The following is a 19,825-nucleotide window of genomic DNA, read 5'->3' as shown; positions in this document are numbered from 1 at the left end:
CTGCCTTATGAACAAGAAAAAGGAGCATACCAGTATCTTTGATATCACCAGACAGGTCTAGGATGGAACTTAAGAACCATACCTGGATCTTAGACAGCTCTTGCACAGAAGGTTGCTCAATTTGTAGCTTGTCTACACGCTTTTTTAATTCATTGATTCCAGTATCTAGTTCCTTCAAACCTTCTTCTGCCTGCAGTATGATCTGTATTTGAAAATTACATCATTTAGTTTGAAGGCTTTATAACAATACTGTAGCTGCCATATGGTAATATTAATTTTCTGCCTCAGGTATTAATCAGTCCTTTGGTCTGCTGAAATTTTAATGGATACTATAAAGAAAAAGTATTAATTCAAAGTTGGGAGATCCCAGCTTATTTCTTAAATACCATATGGTACTATTATTTTTTTAAATAGCAAACTATTTTAGTATCATACACTATTACATACAAAACCTTGCTGTGAATTTCCATGCTTTTAAATATATGGTACAGACACAAAAGGACTATTAGTTATTCTAACACCTTCTTTTAAAGCATTCTTTTTATTAACACTCATTCCTGTCATGTCTGAGCACCAAGCAAACCACCATCACAGCCAAAGACATGTGTGATAGCAAAAAGCTGTGCACAGCTTCTTTACAGGACCAGGACAGGGCCAAAATGAACGTCAAGGGAAAGGACTTGTACATCCCCTTTTGTACCTGGAAAAGGTCAACTGAAAACACACAGGTTGGTATTTGCAAGAGTACACAGGTGATAATTTGACTTTTTTCAATGGAAGCTACAAGAAACAAGGTCTTTCAGCCTAGGAGTCTCTGGTGAATTAATGCATGCAAGCTATAGCGAACTAACTTGGAAACTGCGTATCCAAATGCTTAAAGTATAGATGTGAATAGAACTCCTGACTCCCAGTAATGTGAAGTATACATAATACAGTCACTGAACTTACACTTCATGCAGCTCAGCTACCTGCCTCATTAAGGGCCTTATTTCTGCTTTCCCAATCACGTCTTGAACAAACAGCAATGCTTTTAAATTTGAATGTTTTATCAGCCAAAGCAGATGTTCAGAAAAAAATCAATTCAGTTGCTTTTGTTACCATGTTTTTTTCCTATTTGGTAGTTAAATTAATCATACAGGAGCTAACTATTCCCCAATCTTTTGCATCATGGAAGATAGGAAATAAAGACACAGACTGCCAGCTCTCTTACTCATATCTGAATTAAAATTCCTTGAAGGAATTTTTGATTATCAGATATATAAAGGCCAGTATTTCTGTTTAGCTGAGTCTTCCTCTCAGTCACCTGCTGGAACCAGACAACAGTAGCTATTGGGTAACACAAAACATAGGTAGAAAGTAGCCCTTAACATACTTTACTCACTTCAGGATATATTTTATGATAGTATTAATTATCCATCAAGCAATTGCTCATAAAGAAAAAACCAATTATTGCCTTAAATTAACAGGAATATAGCCAAGATATTACTATAAACCAGTGCAGAATAAAGTGCCTTCATTTTTTAATAAAGTGCAAAAGACAAACAATTTAGCCAAAATTTAGACTTTTTTGGGTTCATTGAAGTTTTCTTTCTTTCAAATAGGTCACCTGGGGAGATAAGAAAGACACTTTGTGTTTGTTTTTTTAAAAAAATTATAAACATGTGTAGCACCCTCTTGGAAGTACTCATTTTCACATACATTACATGAACACATACATTCTCCCACAAAAAGCAACTGTTCTCTAGAATCCTGTTATACCTTCAATAGAACCTTTATCTCCCCCCTTCCCACCCACCCAAGTAATCGACATTTGGTAATACCTGCATTTGTTCTGTTTCTGGTCTCTCAGCTGCCTCTGCCAGCTTCTGTAGAACTAAATATTTGTTATCAGCCACCGATGTAAACAAGAGCTTCAGATCATTCTACAGGAGAAAACAACAACAAATTACAGCCAATCACAGCACAAACCAACTGAAAAATATTTTATGTTCCAAAAAGTTTAAAGCATTGCAATGTTACAACATCAGCATTAAGGCATAAAAACTATTCAATGCTGGAAGCACCATAGTTATCCAATGCAAAACATGTAACATTGCTGAAAAAACATAACTGGGCATATATGAGCAAAAAGCTAAACCAACTCCTATTCAAAAAATGACCTGTTGACACACTTCTGCTTTTGCCTTCCAAGTAGATAATCATTTAGCAAGGGTCAGTTAGCTTCATTTAACAAAAATACGTTCATCTTGTGTAGTTTATTCAATCACATACACTTGTAAACAAGCTAGGTTTTACTTTTAAAGGCAGGATTTGTCATTAAAAACTTGAGCAAATATAACAAAAAAGCAAACAAGGCTTCAACACATTACAGGAATAACTACGCATACTTTTAGAGTACCTTAGCAGGCTGGACACATACTACTAAACAATTTTGCCAAGCTGCAATCAATTATTTTTTTAATGCACTCATGCCAACAAAACTCCTAATACTGGTAAAATAGAAAATAACCAGCACACATCTCTAAGACTTTTAGCATTACACAGGAGTGTGTTTCTGACTTTTTTTTTTTTTTGCATGCAGTAATTACTTTAAATATTAAGTATCTCTGGTATAACAATAAGGCACAGGATTCTCATCAGCTTGTCTCCTTCCTTCAGCAAAGGAAGGCCTTTTATTGAAAACTGTTGAAATAATATTTTCCCCATCTACTGCAGAGGAAAGGTTATGGAGTTTGGAAAGGACTTGGGTAGTAACAACCTATGAAATGATGATACTAATCTAAAGACACCAGCAATCTATTTTCCTATTTTATCACAGCTAATAAAAACAGTGTACTCTATCATTTATGAAATTATAAAATGTGTAGAGTGGAACTCTAAAGTTGCTTTTTCTCCTTTGAGAACAGTAGTCAACAACTTCCATTTATTGCAATGGCAGCAGGGTGAGAAAGTGTGGGATGAATGATCACTTCGACAATAATTGCAAGAGTTGCAGAAGGCTTCTAGCAGAGAGTTTAAATGTTGGATCATGATTTGGGTGTCAAGTTTTGCATAGCCTAACAAGTAGTTTGATTTTCAGTAAAAACCTGTGAAGACTTGTTCTCTTGATTTAGTACCAAAAATTCTCATTGCTTTGTGAATCGCATCCTTTATATTCCCATTTGACATGTACCCCTGTTAATTCCTTCAGACCGGCGTCATACCTTGAAAGTCACTATTTGCTGGAGCCTTCCTTTCATCTGATGGCATCTCTGGTTTACTACTGACTCCAGTAAGGCCAGTCTTCTCAGGAGACAATCCAAAGAGTCTTCTATAATATCCCTATTATCACCATTCTCAGGAAATATCTGAGCAAATAAATTCTTGTTCTTATCCATTTCTTCTGTTATCTCTTTGATTTCTTTGGCAAGAGACTGATTTTGCAGAAAACAAAAAGTGACAATTAGACATTCTAGAAAGCAAGCAAGCATACTGCCATAAACATTGCCAATTTTGCAGTGATGCAGTGACTTTTTTATGTTGTTAATATACACACACTAGACAAAGCTATGAAGCTACAGTATTTCTGATAATAAACTCCCCCGAGACTGCTCTGAGGAAAACAAGTTCTGAAACAAAAGGAACCTGCCCGAATAAGGGCTTCATGAAGCAGAAATCCATGTAGCTGCTGAAAAAGTCTTTTTCCCTCCCTCTCCGCTCCCTCCTTCTCCATTTCATATTGATGAATTTCTATTGTTTCCATATCCAAGAGCATTCCTCTGCCTTTTTCACTTCATTTCAATACTGTGGTGTTTGCTAATACTTAGTAGATAAGTTAACAGAGGAAAGACTCTATGCTTAATTCTCTTCTGACCAGGCAAAATTTGGGTCAGGTGCTGCTTTCTGCAACATTCTCTACACAGTGAATAAAGTTACTTCTAAACAGTAGCAGAATACTGCAATTACATATAGATTATGGCAGTGACATGCCACTCATCCAGGATTCTAATATTTTCTTTCTAAATACTACATAAAATGCACCCTTATTGGCAATTTAAAGCAAGTCCTATTCATGGATTCCTTACCTCTTGCTTGCAGAGGTATGTTTCTGTTTCTTCCTCTGGCAACAGAGCTGTAGCAACAAAGACCTGTTCTTCCACACCATCTAGCCACAGGGAGGTGGCTGCGACACCATCATACAGCTTCTGTTCAAGATGCCGGCTCTCCTCCACCTGTCCAGCCTGGGCAAAAGGAACCAGAGAAGTCAAGAGCAGAAGTACAAGATACTCTTTCTAACATCTAATATTGGGGAAAGGGCTGGATTTCCAGGTGGGAGCTAGAGGAGTTTTCATTGTAAGTGTGGCCCTGCTGGAAGATAGGTATAAAGACAACGGAAATGTTACCTCAGATGACACATCTTCAAAGGCCTGATTCAATTCAACCAATACTGGTGACACTGAGGATTTATCCTCATCCTGCCCTTCCTCCTTATACAAAGGCATTCCAGATAGCAGTCTGCTTGGTCTACTGTAAAGCTGCTGAGAGAGAAGTACTAATTAGAGTGCTTCTACCACACATATAGGGCATAAAATTCAGCTATACAGATTCTACTGCTGACTGAGGATATCACCATGGCCCTCCCATGACTGTTCTGTCATGAATACCTTGAACAGAAGATTGCTCAACAGGAGGTTCGCTGGAAGTACAAATTAAATACTTGTGGCAAGAATTAGCAATGACTTGTTTTTACCAAAAAATGATTAATTACTGCCAAATGAATACAAGATATTTACAACTTTGGGACCTGATTTTAATGTAGTATTATAGTGGGCCTGGATCTATTAAAAATAAAATGGATGATGTACGTTATTGTAGAACTTGGACTGTTCCAAATTTAACTGATTAATCCCGGCTTCTTCAGTAAAAATTCTGCGGCTGAAATCACTTGCTTCTTTGTCAGGTACTCACTAAGACCAAGAATTGAATGTAACCAATAAATTCAAACTGAAAGTACCAATTTTTCCTCTTAAGTTTTCACCAGAGTGCTGGTCAATGTCAGAGGGAGGATTTACTACAGAATTAGCCTGGGTTAGATAAGTAGATCAAAATTTTGTCTGAGCCCTTTCTTCCTTCCTAGTTTATTCACCTGAACGGTAGTGCAATTAAAATCACTTTGAACATGAGCAGTGCTAGTGCCAATATTTAATAGTTTTTAAAAATGTCACAAAAATAAATTTTTCCATATTCTTTGCATTAACTACATCACCTTAATGCATCTGCTATGCACATACTGTACCTTGTGTTGTGACAACTGCTGTCATAGAGAAAATGCAAAGAGAAATTAAAAATAGTTACCAGCTGTTCTTGTTCCAAAGCTTTCTGGAGCAGTCTCTGTTTGGTATTGAATTCCTGGTTCAGGCTTTCCCATTTCATCTTCATCTGTTCTTCAGAGGATGGTTTCTCACCTTCCAAGCCTAATTCCTCAGAGAGTGTATCAGGCTTCTCACTGAATGGCAACATACATAAAGGTTTAACAAATACAAAAGTTATAACAGCATAAGGTGTTTATTTCCTCTTTCAGTTAGGAAATTCTACATCTAAATTGCTACTTTTTAGAGCTTTAACTTGGTGGTTGGTTTTTTTTTCAGATAGTAAGACAAAGGCTGGTTTCTAACTGCAAGAAATTATTGACTGATGGGATAAAATGTACTGTCTAAAAAGCTGTTGAGACTTGCAAGTACCCATACTAAGAACGAGCCCCCAAACCAGACTGAATAGAAACTACATTGAAATGTAACCTTTAAATAAGCTTTACTTCAAGGCATGAAATTAAAAATAAAACAAAAAAAATTATCAGACTCCTTCCTCACCTCTCCTCTCAAAATGCCAGACATACCCTGGTATTTTAATGCAGGACAAGCGTGTAAGTTTAGTTTTGGTAAATAGTGAATGAAGTGCAGCATTTTTTGTTTTTTTTTTTTTGTTTGTTTCTATAGTATAACATCTTGTGACAGAAGGAAGCCTCAAAAAGAAGGAGATAAGTACTTTCTGGCATTATAATAAAAAAACACATTGAATTAACACAAATGCTGAGGAAAAGAACTTAGTACAGCTTACATTCCCTATGCATAAGTCTTGGTTCTACTGTCTCAGGAATTACCTTCATGTTCTAGACTTTGGCATGCTGGAGGAGCCACAAAGGTGCTCACTACCACTGAGATACATGAACAAAGTATTTTAACTGAAGGATTGACTGCTCCTTGATTCTCAAGGTCCGCATTGGCAGTAGGCAGTTGTTTTCTTCTGCTTTCTCTAGGGCAGAAGTCTCTCCCAGCCAGAGCCAAGGCTTTTATAGACATCTACTTCCCCCAAATGGGCAAGTGTGCAAGAAAATATAGACCAAAGAGGAAATTTGAAATCCACGAGGCTTCAGAAAGAAAAATATTCACTAATTGCAGGAAAAATAAAATTAAGCAATGAGTACTTCATCTAGGAAGATCTGGTTTCAGTGGCAGACTACAATATTTTAGAGATCAGCTATGATTCACACATCAATGCTGGACCATAAAGCTATACTAACTGATCTGCTGCTTGTCCAATGAATCCTACTAGTTTGTAATTTTAGTGTGATGCTTGATAATAAGAATAAAAGGAATTTCTAAAAGCTGAAGCGATCAGTTAGCACAAAACAGTTTGTGTAATTATATTATCAGAGCACTGAATTATAAACTGGCACTCCAGTACCCTAGGTGCTGTATAAAAAACCATAAAACAAAAATTAGAGGATTATATGCAGAAGAGGGATGTAAACATAAGGATGACAAAGCACAGAGTCATAGAAATCTACTTCACAGAAGAACACATGAAAGCACACCTTATACACAGGCCTTCTGGAGCACCTTGCTGTGTCAGGATTTCTTCTCCACGGCACGCTACTGACCGAAGCAGATTCTTCTGTTCTTCTAGCTCTTGTTCCAGCTCCTAACATAGCAAGTTACAAAAACCCAAACAAACCTCAAACAGATTGTTTTCGCCTTGGAAGGATATGTCTACATTGCATAACTGTCACGCAAAGATAGCTGAGCTATTTCTGATATGGCTTGCTTGAGCACCAAAAGCAGTGCAAAATCTCCACCCAGGGACCTGGAGAAATCGGGTACATAAACTGGGCTGTTGAACTAATTGACTAATGCAACGCAGTTTCTGGAACTTAACCTAGTGAGGATGTCTGTGTATCATGCAACACAATATACCTTCTAATGTGCGTATCTTTGCTTCTATAAAGACAATGTTGACTACAATTTTGAACAAATACCATCACCTCCTTAGAGTAACTTGAAGGGTTGAGTCAATTTAATTTTACTAATGGACAATGGAAGTACAGAGTGATTGAGTTGACTGTTGTCACCGAGGAAGTCTAGTCTGCCTGGCTGTTACAGATGTAAAATAGTGAGCTCAAATGCATCATTACAAGAGCACCGAGTAAGAAACAGTGTGAAAACAAAGATTTCAGTGGAAATATTAACAAGAACGGCTCAGCTACAGCACAATCTAAAGACGAGAGTAAAAGAAATGCAAAACACCAACTTTCTGTTGCTGCAGGGTGCTCTGCTGCTGCTGTGAGCGAGTGGTTCTTGCTTGTGCCAGCCATTCTTGGACACTGGGGCTTTGTGAGGAAACAAAGTCCAGATCACTCTCCTCCTTTTCTTGTAATGATCCCTGCTTTAAGAGAAAGAAAGATTTTTATGAACCCTCTAATATTGCTAGAGATCTGGCAGGTCCAGCTCATCAACAAATCAGAATCTATGCGAGCCAGCAGCTTGAGAGGTAGAAGGTGGCACTACATGTGGTTTTGAGTTGATTTGTAACTTCTGCTGGCCATTGGTTACTAGCAAGAAAGCATCCCTAAAAATGTAAAAATAAACACGCACCACTGCACGTAGCAGAATCAGAGTCCAGAGAACAGAAACCATGGACTGATGTGTTTCTGAAGACCGTTCTGCTTCTCCTATAAAACAGCATTGGTCTGTAATGGAAGGTGCAGCCCTAACTGGCAAGGCAAGGAATCAATGAATTGTTTCTGCCAGGTTTTTAGTCTAATTAAAGCCAAATTTTTGTCTAACTAAAAATGAGAGAATGCCGGTTGTCATTCTGGTCCAAATTTATTTATCAATAAGTTCATAACTCTATGTGTAGTTGGCAGAAACAGTCATTTAGCAGATTATATGATATGAACAGTAAAGACAGAGAGATCAAACCACAGAATGTTATAACTGAACAGCAAAAGCAACAGTCTCTTCACTTCATACTTCTATCATTATGCTTTTCCAACATGAGTGATTATACAGGCCATCTGTGTAAGCAAAGCAAAAAAAGAGCAAATGCCTTAATAATTCCAAAAACTGCTTTATCCACTTCTTGACTACTGAAATCCATGTTGGCTGTAAATTTAAATTATTTTAGCTGCCATTATATTCAAACTCAGGGATTTTAGCACACCAGGCCTAATCTTAAAGACAGACTTGTTGTAGGTCTGGCTACTTAGATCTACATACCTCTCTGGATTTATTTACTGTTACTTGCAGACACACGATGACTGCAGAGTTTGTGTGTTTGTTTATTTTAAAGCTTCAAGAGCTAAAGCTGGGGCTTAATTCCTATCCCATTTTGTCTATATATCTCATTTTTGTAGGATTCATATTTTGCCCATGATTCAGCTCTTATTCTAAACAGAGTAAGAGCACCCAATGGTGCAGACATACCAGAAGGCTCTCCAAAACAAAAACACGTTCCACCTTCCAAAGAGCCTCTGCCTAAAACGAGGCAGGGACCAGCAGGGCCAAAGGTGGCTGAGGAAAGAACCCTCTCTTGCCTCACTTGGTGCTCCTTATGGACCTCTGCCACCAGTGTCCCTGGCACTAGGCACTGAAACAGCAGAGTTCTGATAATGATGAGGTTTTGGGCAACCTGGTCTAGTGGTGGGTGTCCCTGCCCATGGCAGGGGGGTTGGAACTAGATGGTCTTTGAGGTCCCTTCCAACCCAAACCATCTATGATTCTGTGATTCTAATAGTAGAAGTTAGGTGTAAAAGATTTCAATTTTGGGGGATGATGAGTATATTGGGGTGGAATGGAATGATTAGTGTTAGAGGATATAAACTGTACGAGGAGCAAAAGAAGCAAGTGGGCTTCCAGAGCTAGAAAGAACCATTAGCTCTTGCTCTATGAAATAGATTTTTTCACTAAGAATTCAGTTTGCAGGTAAACCGTGATCCTTTACTTCGTAGGAACAAGTTTCTAGAAAAGCTGACGTGGTTGGAGTGTGAACAATGAGATTACACAAAGAAAATATTAAGTGATGGGTAAAGAGGGTCTAGAATTTTAATCTTTCTATTGCAAATGAGAAAAAAAGATAAGCTTTCTGTTAATTGTAAAAAAAAAAAAAATCCACTTCATTTTATATGCTCTAGGGACAATAGCTGTTCAACTTGTACATTGCTTTAGAGAATAGTATCTAGTTCTTCATTGCATTTGGGCAGGCTGACTGATTTCAGTTAGACTTTGTGTTTCCTCTTCTCTGGAAAGAGGGTAGAGAAGCTACAATTTTGCAGTTATACTAAGACAAATAAATACTAGTCCCACAGTTCCTGCAATGCCAAAGAGTGTAAAAAGGATTGTGGCATTTGTGAATGCAATGAGGTTTTGCAGATATGCTACTGTGCACATTTTTTAGATTAAAATTATTTGTGAAACAGATTTTGTCATTCTCAAATCATAGAATATGTTTGAAAAACACACTTGCATTTTCATTTTAATTCCGTCTGAACGAACTGTATTACATTTCCTTTAAATAGCCAGGGAGATAAATGCTTTAAGCTGTCATTCCCGAAGACTATCCACTCCACCACAGAAATGACTGGAAAATGCCTGAAGAAAATGGTGATAAAATTGATCTCTCAAACAAGTTCAGAATTGTACAAACTTATATCAGGCATATTTGTCTTGTGGAACTGAAGTTGTCCCTCCTTGACACACACTTTATAATAAAAAGTAAAGAAACACTATCTGTTTGTTTGTTTTACTACAGAATCCATTCTACTGCTTTGTTTTATAAGGAGTCTATTTATTTTTATTGCCGCTAAGTCACAGAAGTTAGTAGATAAGAGTAATAAGGCAATGTGTTGTCTATCTTTCAAAGTGCTTGAAAAATGCTACATTTGGAATCAACGTAGTGTAGAACTCTCCAGATCCAGCATGTTTCTTTTTAGTTTCACTGCTTTATTTTATGAATAAAAGACTTGGTCTCCAAATCACTTTTTCCATATCGTTAGTGACACACATTAATCAAAATTAGAAGGAAAACTGAAATTGCTGCAAGAAGTCACAAAATCTTGCACTGGGTCCTAAAAAGCCTTGTGCCACAGGAATAACGTATGTGCTGAAATATCACTTTAAGGAAAATATAGCTCCATCTTTACAATGGTCTGGCAATACAACTTGAGAGGGATCCTCCCTTTTCTGCACGCAGGCTGGTCTATCCTCTGGGCAATTACGAGGTTATCGGTACATCTAGAGACGTGTATAAGTTCGAGTTTCTTACATGCATGAGAAACGGTGCTGTTAGCATGTAGTGCGTCTCAGGGTTACTAATGGCAGCGGATAGAGTTAGTGCATTTTGGGGCATCTGATGCTCTGAGCCTCAGTCCATAAGAAATACGTTATGCCTGATTGTTTGGAAAAAGACATTATAGAATTTTGCATTTGAAAAAAAGTGCTCAATGAAAATTTGAAGCTGTTATACTGTCTATATCTATTTTCCTCCACGATCCATAAGTAAAGTCAAAAAAACACTTGCAATTTATAAAGCAACTGCCGTCGTGTGTGCATGTAACATCTTAAATGATTATTTTAAATTTAAGTTCATTTAAAAATAAAATTATTTTGTTGTTATTTTTGATATTAGAAAAACATCCAAAATCTGTTTTAAAATTTTAATGAAACTAAATCACACCATTGTATTTTAAAATGCAGCACATGTTAAAATGCAGCATGCATATTTTAAAATGAAGCAACAAAGTATGTAATGTCTTTTCACTTCACAAGTAATATATCAGTAGACAGTATTATATGCCTACATGCTGTTGATAACACTTTTCATCTGCCTAATCGTGAGGTTTAATATGCAAGCGTAACATGAAAGTTACTTCATCTTAGAGGCAATAGGAATTGCCCAGGAAAAAAACCTGGGGTTTTTCTTTTTTTTTCCTGTGTTTGTTTGTCGGGTTTTTTTGTGAAGCTATGTTAAGTTTTATAGTTATCCAGTTGCTTTGGACTAAAAATAGTTCTTAGCATGTCAAGTGACTTTTCAAGCTAACCTCTCAGTAGACTTTAATCTGCATTACAAGCTAGAAATCTTTGAAGCTTATTATGTTTAATTTGCACAGCAAAGCCCAGAAAAGAAGTAAAAGAAAAGGGCGGGGGAAGGAGTCACAGCAGGGCAAGCAGATTCAAAACCAGACAAGTCACATTACATGATTGAGTTTCTTGTATGTATTCGGTTCTCCACATGCTAGTTTAACCTAAAGAATGATGAAACACAACAGTTAAATAAAATGAACTAGTGGCAATAAGTGGACCAATGCTCCTAGGAATAGAAACTTAGGACAAGACTGAGGTTAAATGTATCTTTGTTTATATAATATTTGGTCTGGTGTAATGATGCCACTAAGTACTAGCCATATTTAAAAGTGTTTCACTAGCTTGATGTTAGCTATTTGCTGCGTTGTGCACACTGTATGGAGGAAAGCGTGTATTTAGGATTGTTCTTTTGTTGGGGAAGGGATCCTGGTCCTGAGCACATGCAGTCTAAAGGGACTGGGAACAGGAACAGAGTATATCCAGATCAAACTAATCAACTATCTACTTTATTATTGCCCTTTCAGTGAAGACAGTATGGTTAAGACAGTTTCACCATGAAGTGCTGCTGTTACCTTTAAAATGGTAAACTAAAGCTTGCTAGGCAGTTCTTTATTTCAGGGCGTAATTCCATTTACTAATTAAAGATGAACAGCTCAAACTAAATCAGTACAATGTTTTTACTTCTTTTCCCAGCTGCATAAAACTATGAAATTCCCCAAGGTCCTGCCCACCAGGAAGCCAGCTGGAAAGAGCCACTTACCCGAATGTTGATCTGTTTGTCGTGGAGCACTCGCTGCAACTCCAGCAGGCTGCCCTTCAGCGTCCTGAGCTTCACGGCCAGCTGCTCTGCCTCGTCCTTGGTGTGAGCCTTCCCCTCCATAAGCAAGTTCTCGTTGTGCACAGACAACTCTGACAAGGCCACCACCTTCTGCTCTATTTCAACCAGCATGTTCTGCAGCAGCAAAAACAAAGAAGCAAATTCATACATTTTCCAGCATCTGTCACGCTTTCTGGCAAGAAGACCTGTGGCCTACCTCACCCATCACCAAGCTAAGGGCAAGCCACATTATCATTGCTTTGCCTTCCAGTCCCTTTCAGAGTCCTTCGGAATATGCTTGCAAGCGTTTGCATTTGCCATTCCTGTTTGCAAGCTTGTTCAAAATAGGAAATTGAAAAGTTATTTGAAACAAAGGATTTGTTGTAGAGGAGATGCTCTTTATTTGCAAATTAAAGGTAACGGTGGCTAAGATGCTAGACTGACATCCATAACGACAAGAAACAGAGCACGCAGCTAGAGTTATGTCTGTCGTCTTCTTTCATGTACATTTAGTGAAATGCTTCCTACCTCCTCCTATGTGTTGCTCTGGCTGTGTTGATAAGCTTCTCTTCTCACTATTTGCTCTTTCTGATTGGTGCATGACGGACTTAAGGATTTCTGTATAATCCTCTTTAGTCTAAAGAGAGACTTAAAGTGACAAATCTCTGGCATGTTTATTCTCAAAAGCTACTTTCCTGACATTCCATTAACCATTGATGTATTAGAAACGTAGTGCATATTTTGACTTTCCAAACTCAAAAGCTCATACAATTCTTGCTCAAAAACCTACCCTGACATTGAATGTTTTTGTTTCCATAGCAACTATCAAATATAAACTTACAAATATTTCTCCTGAAGGACTACGTGCAGGATAAGATGGGAAGAATCTCTAAAAAGTGGAAAAAATATAGGACTTTATATAAAAATTACTGTATTAAGATTTTAAGAACCAGCAAAAGACCAGCGGTATTGACTTTTCCACAAAGTTAACTGTTCTTTTTAATTTTGAGTTTCCTGCAGATAATATTAAAAAAAAATACTGCTTTGTTTAAGTTCACAGGGTTTATCTCTATACAACAAACAGCTCCCAAGGACAGGTGATGAAAGAACACCTGAGACTGAGCGGACTGAAAATTCCAATAATGAAATGGTGTCGATGGAAATTTAACTAGATGTTTAATGCATCAGACTTATACGAAACTTAACTCCCATCTATCCTAAAATAATTGAGATCCTCATTCTTTAACATGAAGAGGGATCTGTTGTCTACCTTACAATTTTAATTATAATGATCATATGGTGCTAAACTCTCATTTAGAAATGGAGAACTCCCACTGGATGTTATGACTGATCCAAGTCTTGTTAATAAAAGTATATGCAATTACTCCTATTGCAGCAAAATGTTTTTCCTCAGTTGTTTTGGTATTCTAGGTTGATTAATATTAAATTCATAAAACCAGTAACTACTGATGATTATGCTTTACTTTTGAATGTGGGTAGGGATTACCTCTGAAGAAACCACCACACTGTCCCAGTCACCACTAGCAGCACTTCCACTAGCAGTGTGTTCTTTAGCTGGAAAAGGAGGAGTAGGAAAGTACACTGCAGGTATTTTCATACCTATAAAGTGAGTTGTTCAACAACTCTAGCTTGAGTGGAGTAAAAACAATAAGTGAAGCAAATACAAGGCCTTTAAAGCAAAACAAAATGCCCTCCAAAAGTTGTAGAGTTTCAAATGTTCTTGCAGTCAGGATATCTTGTTTTCCTACTGCTATGTTTACATGTGCTATTTAAAGCAGTGGTTGCGATCTTTAACAAGAAATTAAGAACAGGAGGTATTTTATTTCGCAAATCATTGATGAAGCTAACTGAGCATATATGAGGTGCTAGGGAGCTCAGAAACTTCTTCCCACTCAATAATGGATTTAACATTAATGGTCCATATTTGCCTCTTTCAGTCAGATAAAGCTATGTCCATCCTGTTCATCTGAACATTACAGGACTGATAATTTTACCTGACAGTCTACCAGCTGTGCTTCCATGTCCATAGGTTCCTCAGCAGTAACCAGAGCAGTGTCCAGTGTTGCTCGGGTGTTGAGTAGCCAGTGATCAAGCTCATCAGCTTCGCAACGGTACCTTTGAAGAGCCTGCTCTTGCCGCTGTTCTTCCAGCTGCTCGTTCAGTTTTTCCTAGAGGTACAAGTTATATTTTACTTTTATAAAAGAAACACGCCACAACAGTCACTTTTAAAAACAATTCCCTCTGTGTCTCTCACAACTTCTACATAGTATTTTTAAGCCATAATAAGCCCCTTCTTTCAGAAGTTGGAAACCTTTAGAAAATACTATTGCTTTCAATCAATGAGCATGCTTTTCTGGTGACTGAAATTCTGTTTCAGTTCAGTCACTGTATTTCTACTTCCTTCAGTAGATCTCTGCTACTACAGCCTTCTAAAGGTGAGATCTCTTCTGCCTCCTCTTGCTGCTCTTTGCTGGGTTTCCCCGCCATTGATTCAGTTTGCTCAACTTTTTCTCGTACCTCTAATAGCTGTCGTTTTCCTGATGCCTTCATTCGAATTGTGGCCATTCGTTCCGCCAAGACCGTGAGAGTGGACTGCAATGCCAGCTGGTCAGCAGCTTCTGCATCCAGTGGTTCTGAAACCAGCTCCTGGGCTAACGATGTCTGAAGCTCAGTGATTTCTTCTTGTAACATTAAAATCTCATCCATCAAAGCCTATTTACAAATGACAGCAGAGAAAGTATTTGCTTTATGTATCAGTGAGAAGAAAGTATGTCAGGAGGCACAGGCCTAATATAAAATTCAAGATGACTGTCCCAAGGGAGCATGCGGAACACAGAGTAGTGCAATATAACACGGCTCCTTTGCTAGAGTCAGAATTCAGAAGGACCGAGTCCTGCTTTTAGATGCTTAAGCTAGGATCATGCATCTGACAACTGATACATGGATTTAATTACTTACCTTGAATTTCAAACCTATCACAAGAAGGCATTCTTTTGGAAATATTATACATACAGATACATTCTTCCAACAAATTTTCTGGAGGGTATTCTAGTAGATACAGTGAAGATAATGAGTGGAAGTAATTGAGTGTGTGTTTGTGAGAGAGAACTAGAGGCATGAGCCTGAAACTTAATAATGGGAGAGGAAACATCCACCAATATATGTAAACATCCAGAGATTAACTCCATGGTGTAAAAGTAGTTCCTACCATCATTCTTATCCTATAAATCAGTTTCCAAGACACCTACAAAAGGATGCTGCATTACCAATACCTTAGAGCAGATACTTTACTTTCATGTAAAGACTTTGGCCTCTTCAGAGATGTGCTTGGTAGAATACCATGGGACAAAGCCCTGGAAGGAAGAGGGGCCCAAGACAGCTGGCTAATATTCAAGGGTCACCTCCTCCAAGCTCAGGAGCGATGCATCCCAACAAAGAGGAAGTCAAGCAAAAACACCAGGAGGCCCCCGTGGATGAACAAGGAGCTCCTGGGCAAAAAGTCAAACAAAAAAAGGAAGCCTAGAGAGGGTGGAAGCAAGGGCAGGTAGCCTGGGAAGAATACAGAGAAACTGTCCGAGCAGCCAGGGATCAGGTTAGGAAAGCCAAAGCCCTGATAGAAATTAGTCTGGCCAGGGATGTCAAGGACAACAAGAAAAGCTTCCATAGGTATGTCAGTGATAAAAGGAGGATGAGGGAAAATGTGGGTCCCCTCTGGAATGAAATGGGTGACCTGGTTACCCAGGATATGGAGAAGGCTGAGGTACTCAATGACTTCTTTGCCTCAGTCTTCACTGGCAAATGCTTGAGCCACACTGCCCAGGTCGCAGAGGGCAGGGACTGGGAGAATGCAGAACCGCCCACTGTAGGAGAAGATCAGGTTCGAGAATATCTAAGGAACCTGAAGGTGCACAAGTCCATGGGACCTGATGAGTTGCATCCATGGGTCTTGAGGGAACTGGCGGATGAAGTGGCCAGGCCACTCGCCATCATATTTGAGAAGTCCTGGTAGTCTGGCGAAGTTCCCACTGACCGGAAAAGGGGGAACATAACCCCCATTTTTAAGAAGGGTAAAAAGGAAGACCCAGGGAACTACAGGCCAGTCAGTCTCACCTCTGTGCCTGGCAAGATTATGGAGCAGACCCTCCTGGAGACTACGCTCAGGCACATGGAAGATAAGGAGGTGACTGGTGACAGCCAACATGGCTTCACTAAGGGCAAATCGTGCCTGACAAACTTGGTGGCCTTTTACGATGGGGTTACAGCGTCGGTGGATAAGGGAAGGGCAGCTGACATCATCTACCTGGACTTGTGCAAGGCATTTGACACTGTCCTGCACGACATCCTTGTCTCTAAATTGGAGGGACATGGATTCGATGGATGGACCACTCGGTGGATAAGGAATTGGCTGGATGGTCGTATGCAAAGAGTTGTGGTCAACAGCTCAATGTCCAAGTGGAGAACGGTGACGAGTGGTGTTCCTCAGGGGTCGGTACTGGGACTGGCACTGTTCAACATCTTTGTCGGTGACATGGACAGTGGGATTGAGTGCACCCTCAGCAAGTTTGCCGACGACACCAAGCTGTGTGGTGGGGTCGACACGCTGGAGGGAAGGGATGCCATCCAGAGGGACCTTGACAGGCTGGAGAGGTGGGCCCGTGCGAACTGCATGAAGTTCAACAAGGCCAAGTGCAAGGTCCTGCACGTGGGTCGGAGCAATCCCAAGCAGGACTATAGGCTGGGCGAGGAATGGATTGAAAGCAGCCCTGAGGAGAAGGACTTGGGGGTATTGATTGATGAGAAGCTCAACATGAGCCAGCAGTGTGTGCTTGCAGCCCAGAAAGCCAACCATGTCCTGGGCTGCATCAAAAGAAGCATGACCAGCAGTTCGAGGGAGGTGATCCTGCCCCTCTACTCCACTCTTGTGAGACCCCACCTGGAGTACTGCATCCAGCTCTGGGGGCCCCAGTACAGGAGAGACATGGAGCTGTTGGAGCGAGTCCAGAGAAGGGCCACGAAGCTGATCAGAGGGCTGGAGCACCTCTCCTATGAGGACAGGCTGAGAGAGTTGGGGTTGTTCAGCCTGGAGAAAAGAAGGCTCCAGGGAGATCTAATTGTGGCTTACCAGTACATAAAGGGGCCTACAGGAAAGCTGGTGAGGGACTGTTTATCAGGGAGTGTAGTGACAGGACAAGGGGTAATGGGTTTAAGCTGAAGGAGGGTCGATTTAGATTAGATGTTAGAAAGAAATTCTTTGCTGTTAGAGTGGTGAGGTACTGGAACAGGTTGCCCAGAGAGGTTGTGGAGGCCCCATCCCTGGCAGTGTTCAAGGCCAGGTTTGATGAGGCTTTGGGCAATGTGGTCTAGTGGAGGGTGTCCCTGCCCATGGCAGGGGGGTTGGAACTAGATGGTCTTTGAGGTCCCTTTCAACCCAAACCATTCTATGATTCCATGATTCTATGTATGGTAGTATACACACATTGGATGCGCAGGACATCACACAGTGCTACAAAAGCCGAATGTTGTCCTTTTTGGGTCATGGAGTTCCTACTGAAATGAGAACTGACCCCACCAGATAGTTTCACGCTATCAGATAGAAGGCCTTGATGATTACAACTATGTAAGTATGTCAGATTCGTTACTTGATAAAGTATTCTCCTATTATTCAGGACATCATTTCTCAAGACTTCCCTTGGGAGGGAATTTTTTGTGTGCATTGGTTTGTTTTGTTTAACAAGGCAAAGATTGTATTTAGATTAATTTACAATGCATCAGTACTGATTATGATCTTAGTAAATTTGGGAACATTATAAATAGTCCGATATATGCTAGTAGCACTGATGCCAAAGAACAGTATGTGTAGGTGTCACTGAATGCAGTCTTTGGCAAAAGGTTTTGCTGAAAATTTCGATTGGACAAACTCTTATGATCTATTCTACTTTTTTAAAAGGCTCCTTACTAAAAGAATCCCCATTACACCATCTTTAGAACAGTGGGGAGTCCAGAAAGGCAAGACATACAGTTAACAGAGAAGGTTCATACAAATAATGCAGGTTTTTGAGGTATCCAGCTATGAAGAATGCCACTATCTAAAAAAAGGCAACTAAAGATATACAGGTAATGCATGCTCTCCCTCTATTTCGCACATATGAGTTTTTACCTGATGTTCAGCCATCTGGCTCTCTGGGCTTTTGGCTGGTTCCAGACTTTCATTGAGTTTGCTCTCAGTGGTCTCCATTTTTGTGGATATAGACTGGAGTGTGTCCTGATATTTCTGTTGACGCTCAAGAGCTTCATAGAGGGTGCGCTGCTTTTCACTGATCTGAAGAGGAATGGAAAGTATAAATTCTGACCTCTGATACAGGATTCGCTCTTTCTTCTGATTCTTACATCCCTAGACTTATGAGACTAAAACCAAAAACTTGCAATGAGTTCTCAAAAGTATAAATTATAAAACAAAACATCCATATTAAAAGTATTTATCTGTTTAAACATCATCAGTTGAATCCTAGGTTCTGTGACTGAAAAAAATGGACTTTAATGAGCAGGGAAAATCTAGGCATGTTGTCATGCCTTACTTTAGATTTTATGCACTCAAACATGTGGATGTGCACAATTTGCTAGATGCACAGTTCTTAATTCTCCCTAACAGCTACTATGCCTCTGCAAAGAATTAAAATTTATAGCATATGATCAAAACTTTGACCATTTTCATACATCACTGAATGATTATGCTGCACGACTACGTAGAAATGTGTAAAGTTGACCCAGTATTTGAAGAAACTGGATTCTTTGGCCTTTTTTGCGCACTCATCCAGCATGAGTGGATTTCTCTGTTAGGTTATGGAATATAGTCTGACAACAGCTAGCATTTCTGAAGGTAAATATCAGCCTTAATAACTTTTACTTTTTCTTAATCGAGGTCCATCCTGCACAGGCTTTCAAACAAAGAACAAAGTCAGTGTAATACAACTGACAATTCCTGTTACCACCTGAAAACCAAGAATTGCAGAGATTAATATTAGTTGAACCAGTTCTTTGCATTTAATCCCTTACAAGCTAGCTGATTATTCTGAACCCTCCAGGTGAAAACTTACCACATTTTTCAGTGTTTCCCAAGAACGCTGCAAATCATCCAGTTTGGCACTAGCAGCTGATTCTAAGCCTGGTTCGTAAAACTCCTGGGTGGCTGAAGTGCTGGGTTGAATTTTAGCAGCTTCTGTCTGCAACTGTTCAGCAGATAAGGCTTGGTAATAAGCAATGTCCTACAAGCACGAAGCACATTATTGCAGTTTCAAAATGAAAGATACTGTGTAAGAATATCCCCCCCCAGACTGCCCCATTGCATACGTCCATTAAAATAAAATCCACAAAGTCAAAACCATCAGGAAACCTCTGAGCACCACAGTAAATAAATATTTAATAGTAGTACAATGAGCATAGTTTGGAGCTTCACTATCATGAAGATTGTGGATGCATTTTTTTCATGTTCATATTAGCTAGGAGGCACAGGAGGCAACTGGGGACAGACATGGAAAGACTGGGAGGGGAGTGTTGTTCTAGCATCATCACAACTACACACAGGGAAAACCCA

At 39.4% G+C, this 19,825-nt stretch overlaps 1 protein-coding gene across 18 annotated transcripts in view; it reads right to left on the bottom strand.

Annotated features, from left to right (window-relative positions):
• The window catches only part of SYNE1 (spectrin repeat containing nuclear envelope protein 1), a 311,090-nt gene that overhangs the window by 75,218 nt on the left and 216,047 nt on the right, over nucleotides 1-19,825 (bottom strand). For 12 of the 18 annotated variants that reach the window (XM_054822896.1, XM_054822889.1, XM_054822894.1 and 9 more), the window contains 13 exons: nucleotides 19,329-19,496; nucleotides 18,392-18,553; nucleotides 14,752-14,946; nucleotides 14,229-14,402; nucleotides 12,157-12,348; nucleotides 7,567-7,701; nucleotides 6,854-6,960; nucleotides 5,335-5,485; nucleotides 4,383-4,517; nucleotides 4,065-4,220; nucleotides 3,204-3,413; nucleotides 1,821-1,922; nucleotides 83-202 (listed from right to left, as the gene is read on the bottom strand). In XM_054822896.1, the coding sequence (XP_054678871.1) occupies nucleotides 83-202; nucleotides 1,821-1,922; nucleotides 3,204-3,413; nucleotides 4,065-4,220; nucleotides 4,383-4,517; nucleotides 5,335-5,485; nucleotides 6,854-6,960; nucleotides 7,567-7,701; nucleotides 12,157-12,348; nucleotides 14,229-14,402; nucleotides 14,752-14,946; nucleotides 18,392-18,553; nucleotides 19,329-19,496 (2,007 nt within the window). The remainder of the gene's footprint in view (nucleotides 1-82; nucleotides 203-1,820; nucleotides 1,923-3,203; nucleotides 3,414-4,064; nucleotides 4,221-4,382; nucleotides 4,518-5,334; nucleotides 5,486-6,853; nucleotides 6,961-7,566; nucleotides 7,702-12,156; nucleotides 12,349-14,228; nucleotides 14,403-14,751; nucleotides 14,947-18,391; nucleotides 18,554-19,328; nucleotides 19,497-19,825) is intronic. The other 6 variants (XM_054822883.1, XM_054822892.1, XM_054822901.1 and 3 more) reach the window with 4 other exon arrangements.

This window comes from Grus americana, chromosome 3, assembly GCF_028858705.1.
Source record: "Grus americana isolate bGruAme1 chromosome 3, bGruAme1.mat, whole genome shotgun sequence".
Taxonomy (NCBI): Eukaryota; Metazoa; Chordata; class Aves; order Gruiformes; family Gruidae; genus Grus; species Grus americana.
Note: the sequence above shows the minus strand (reverse complement) of the source record. Positions and strands in the feature narration are given on the sequence as shown.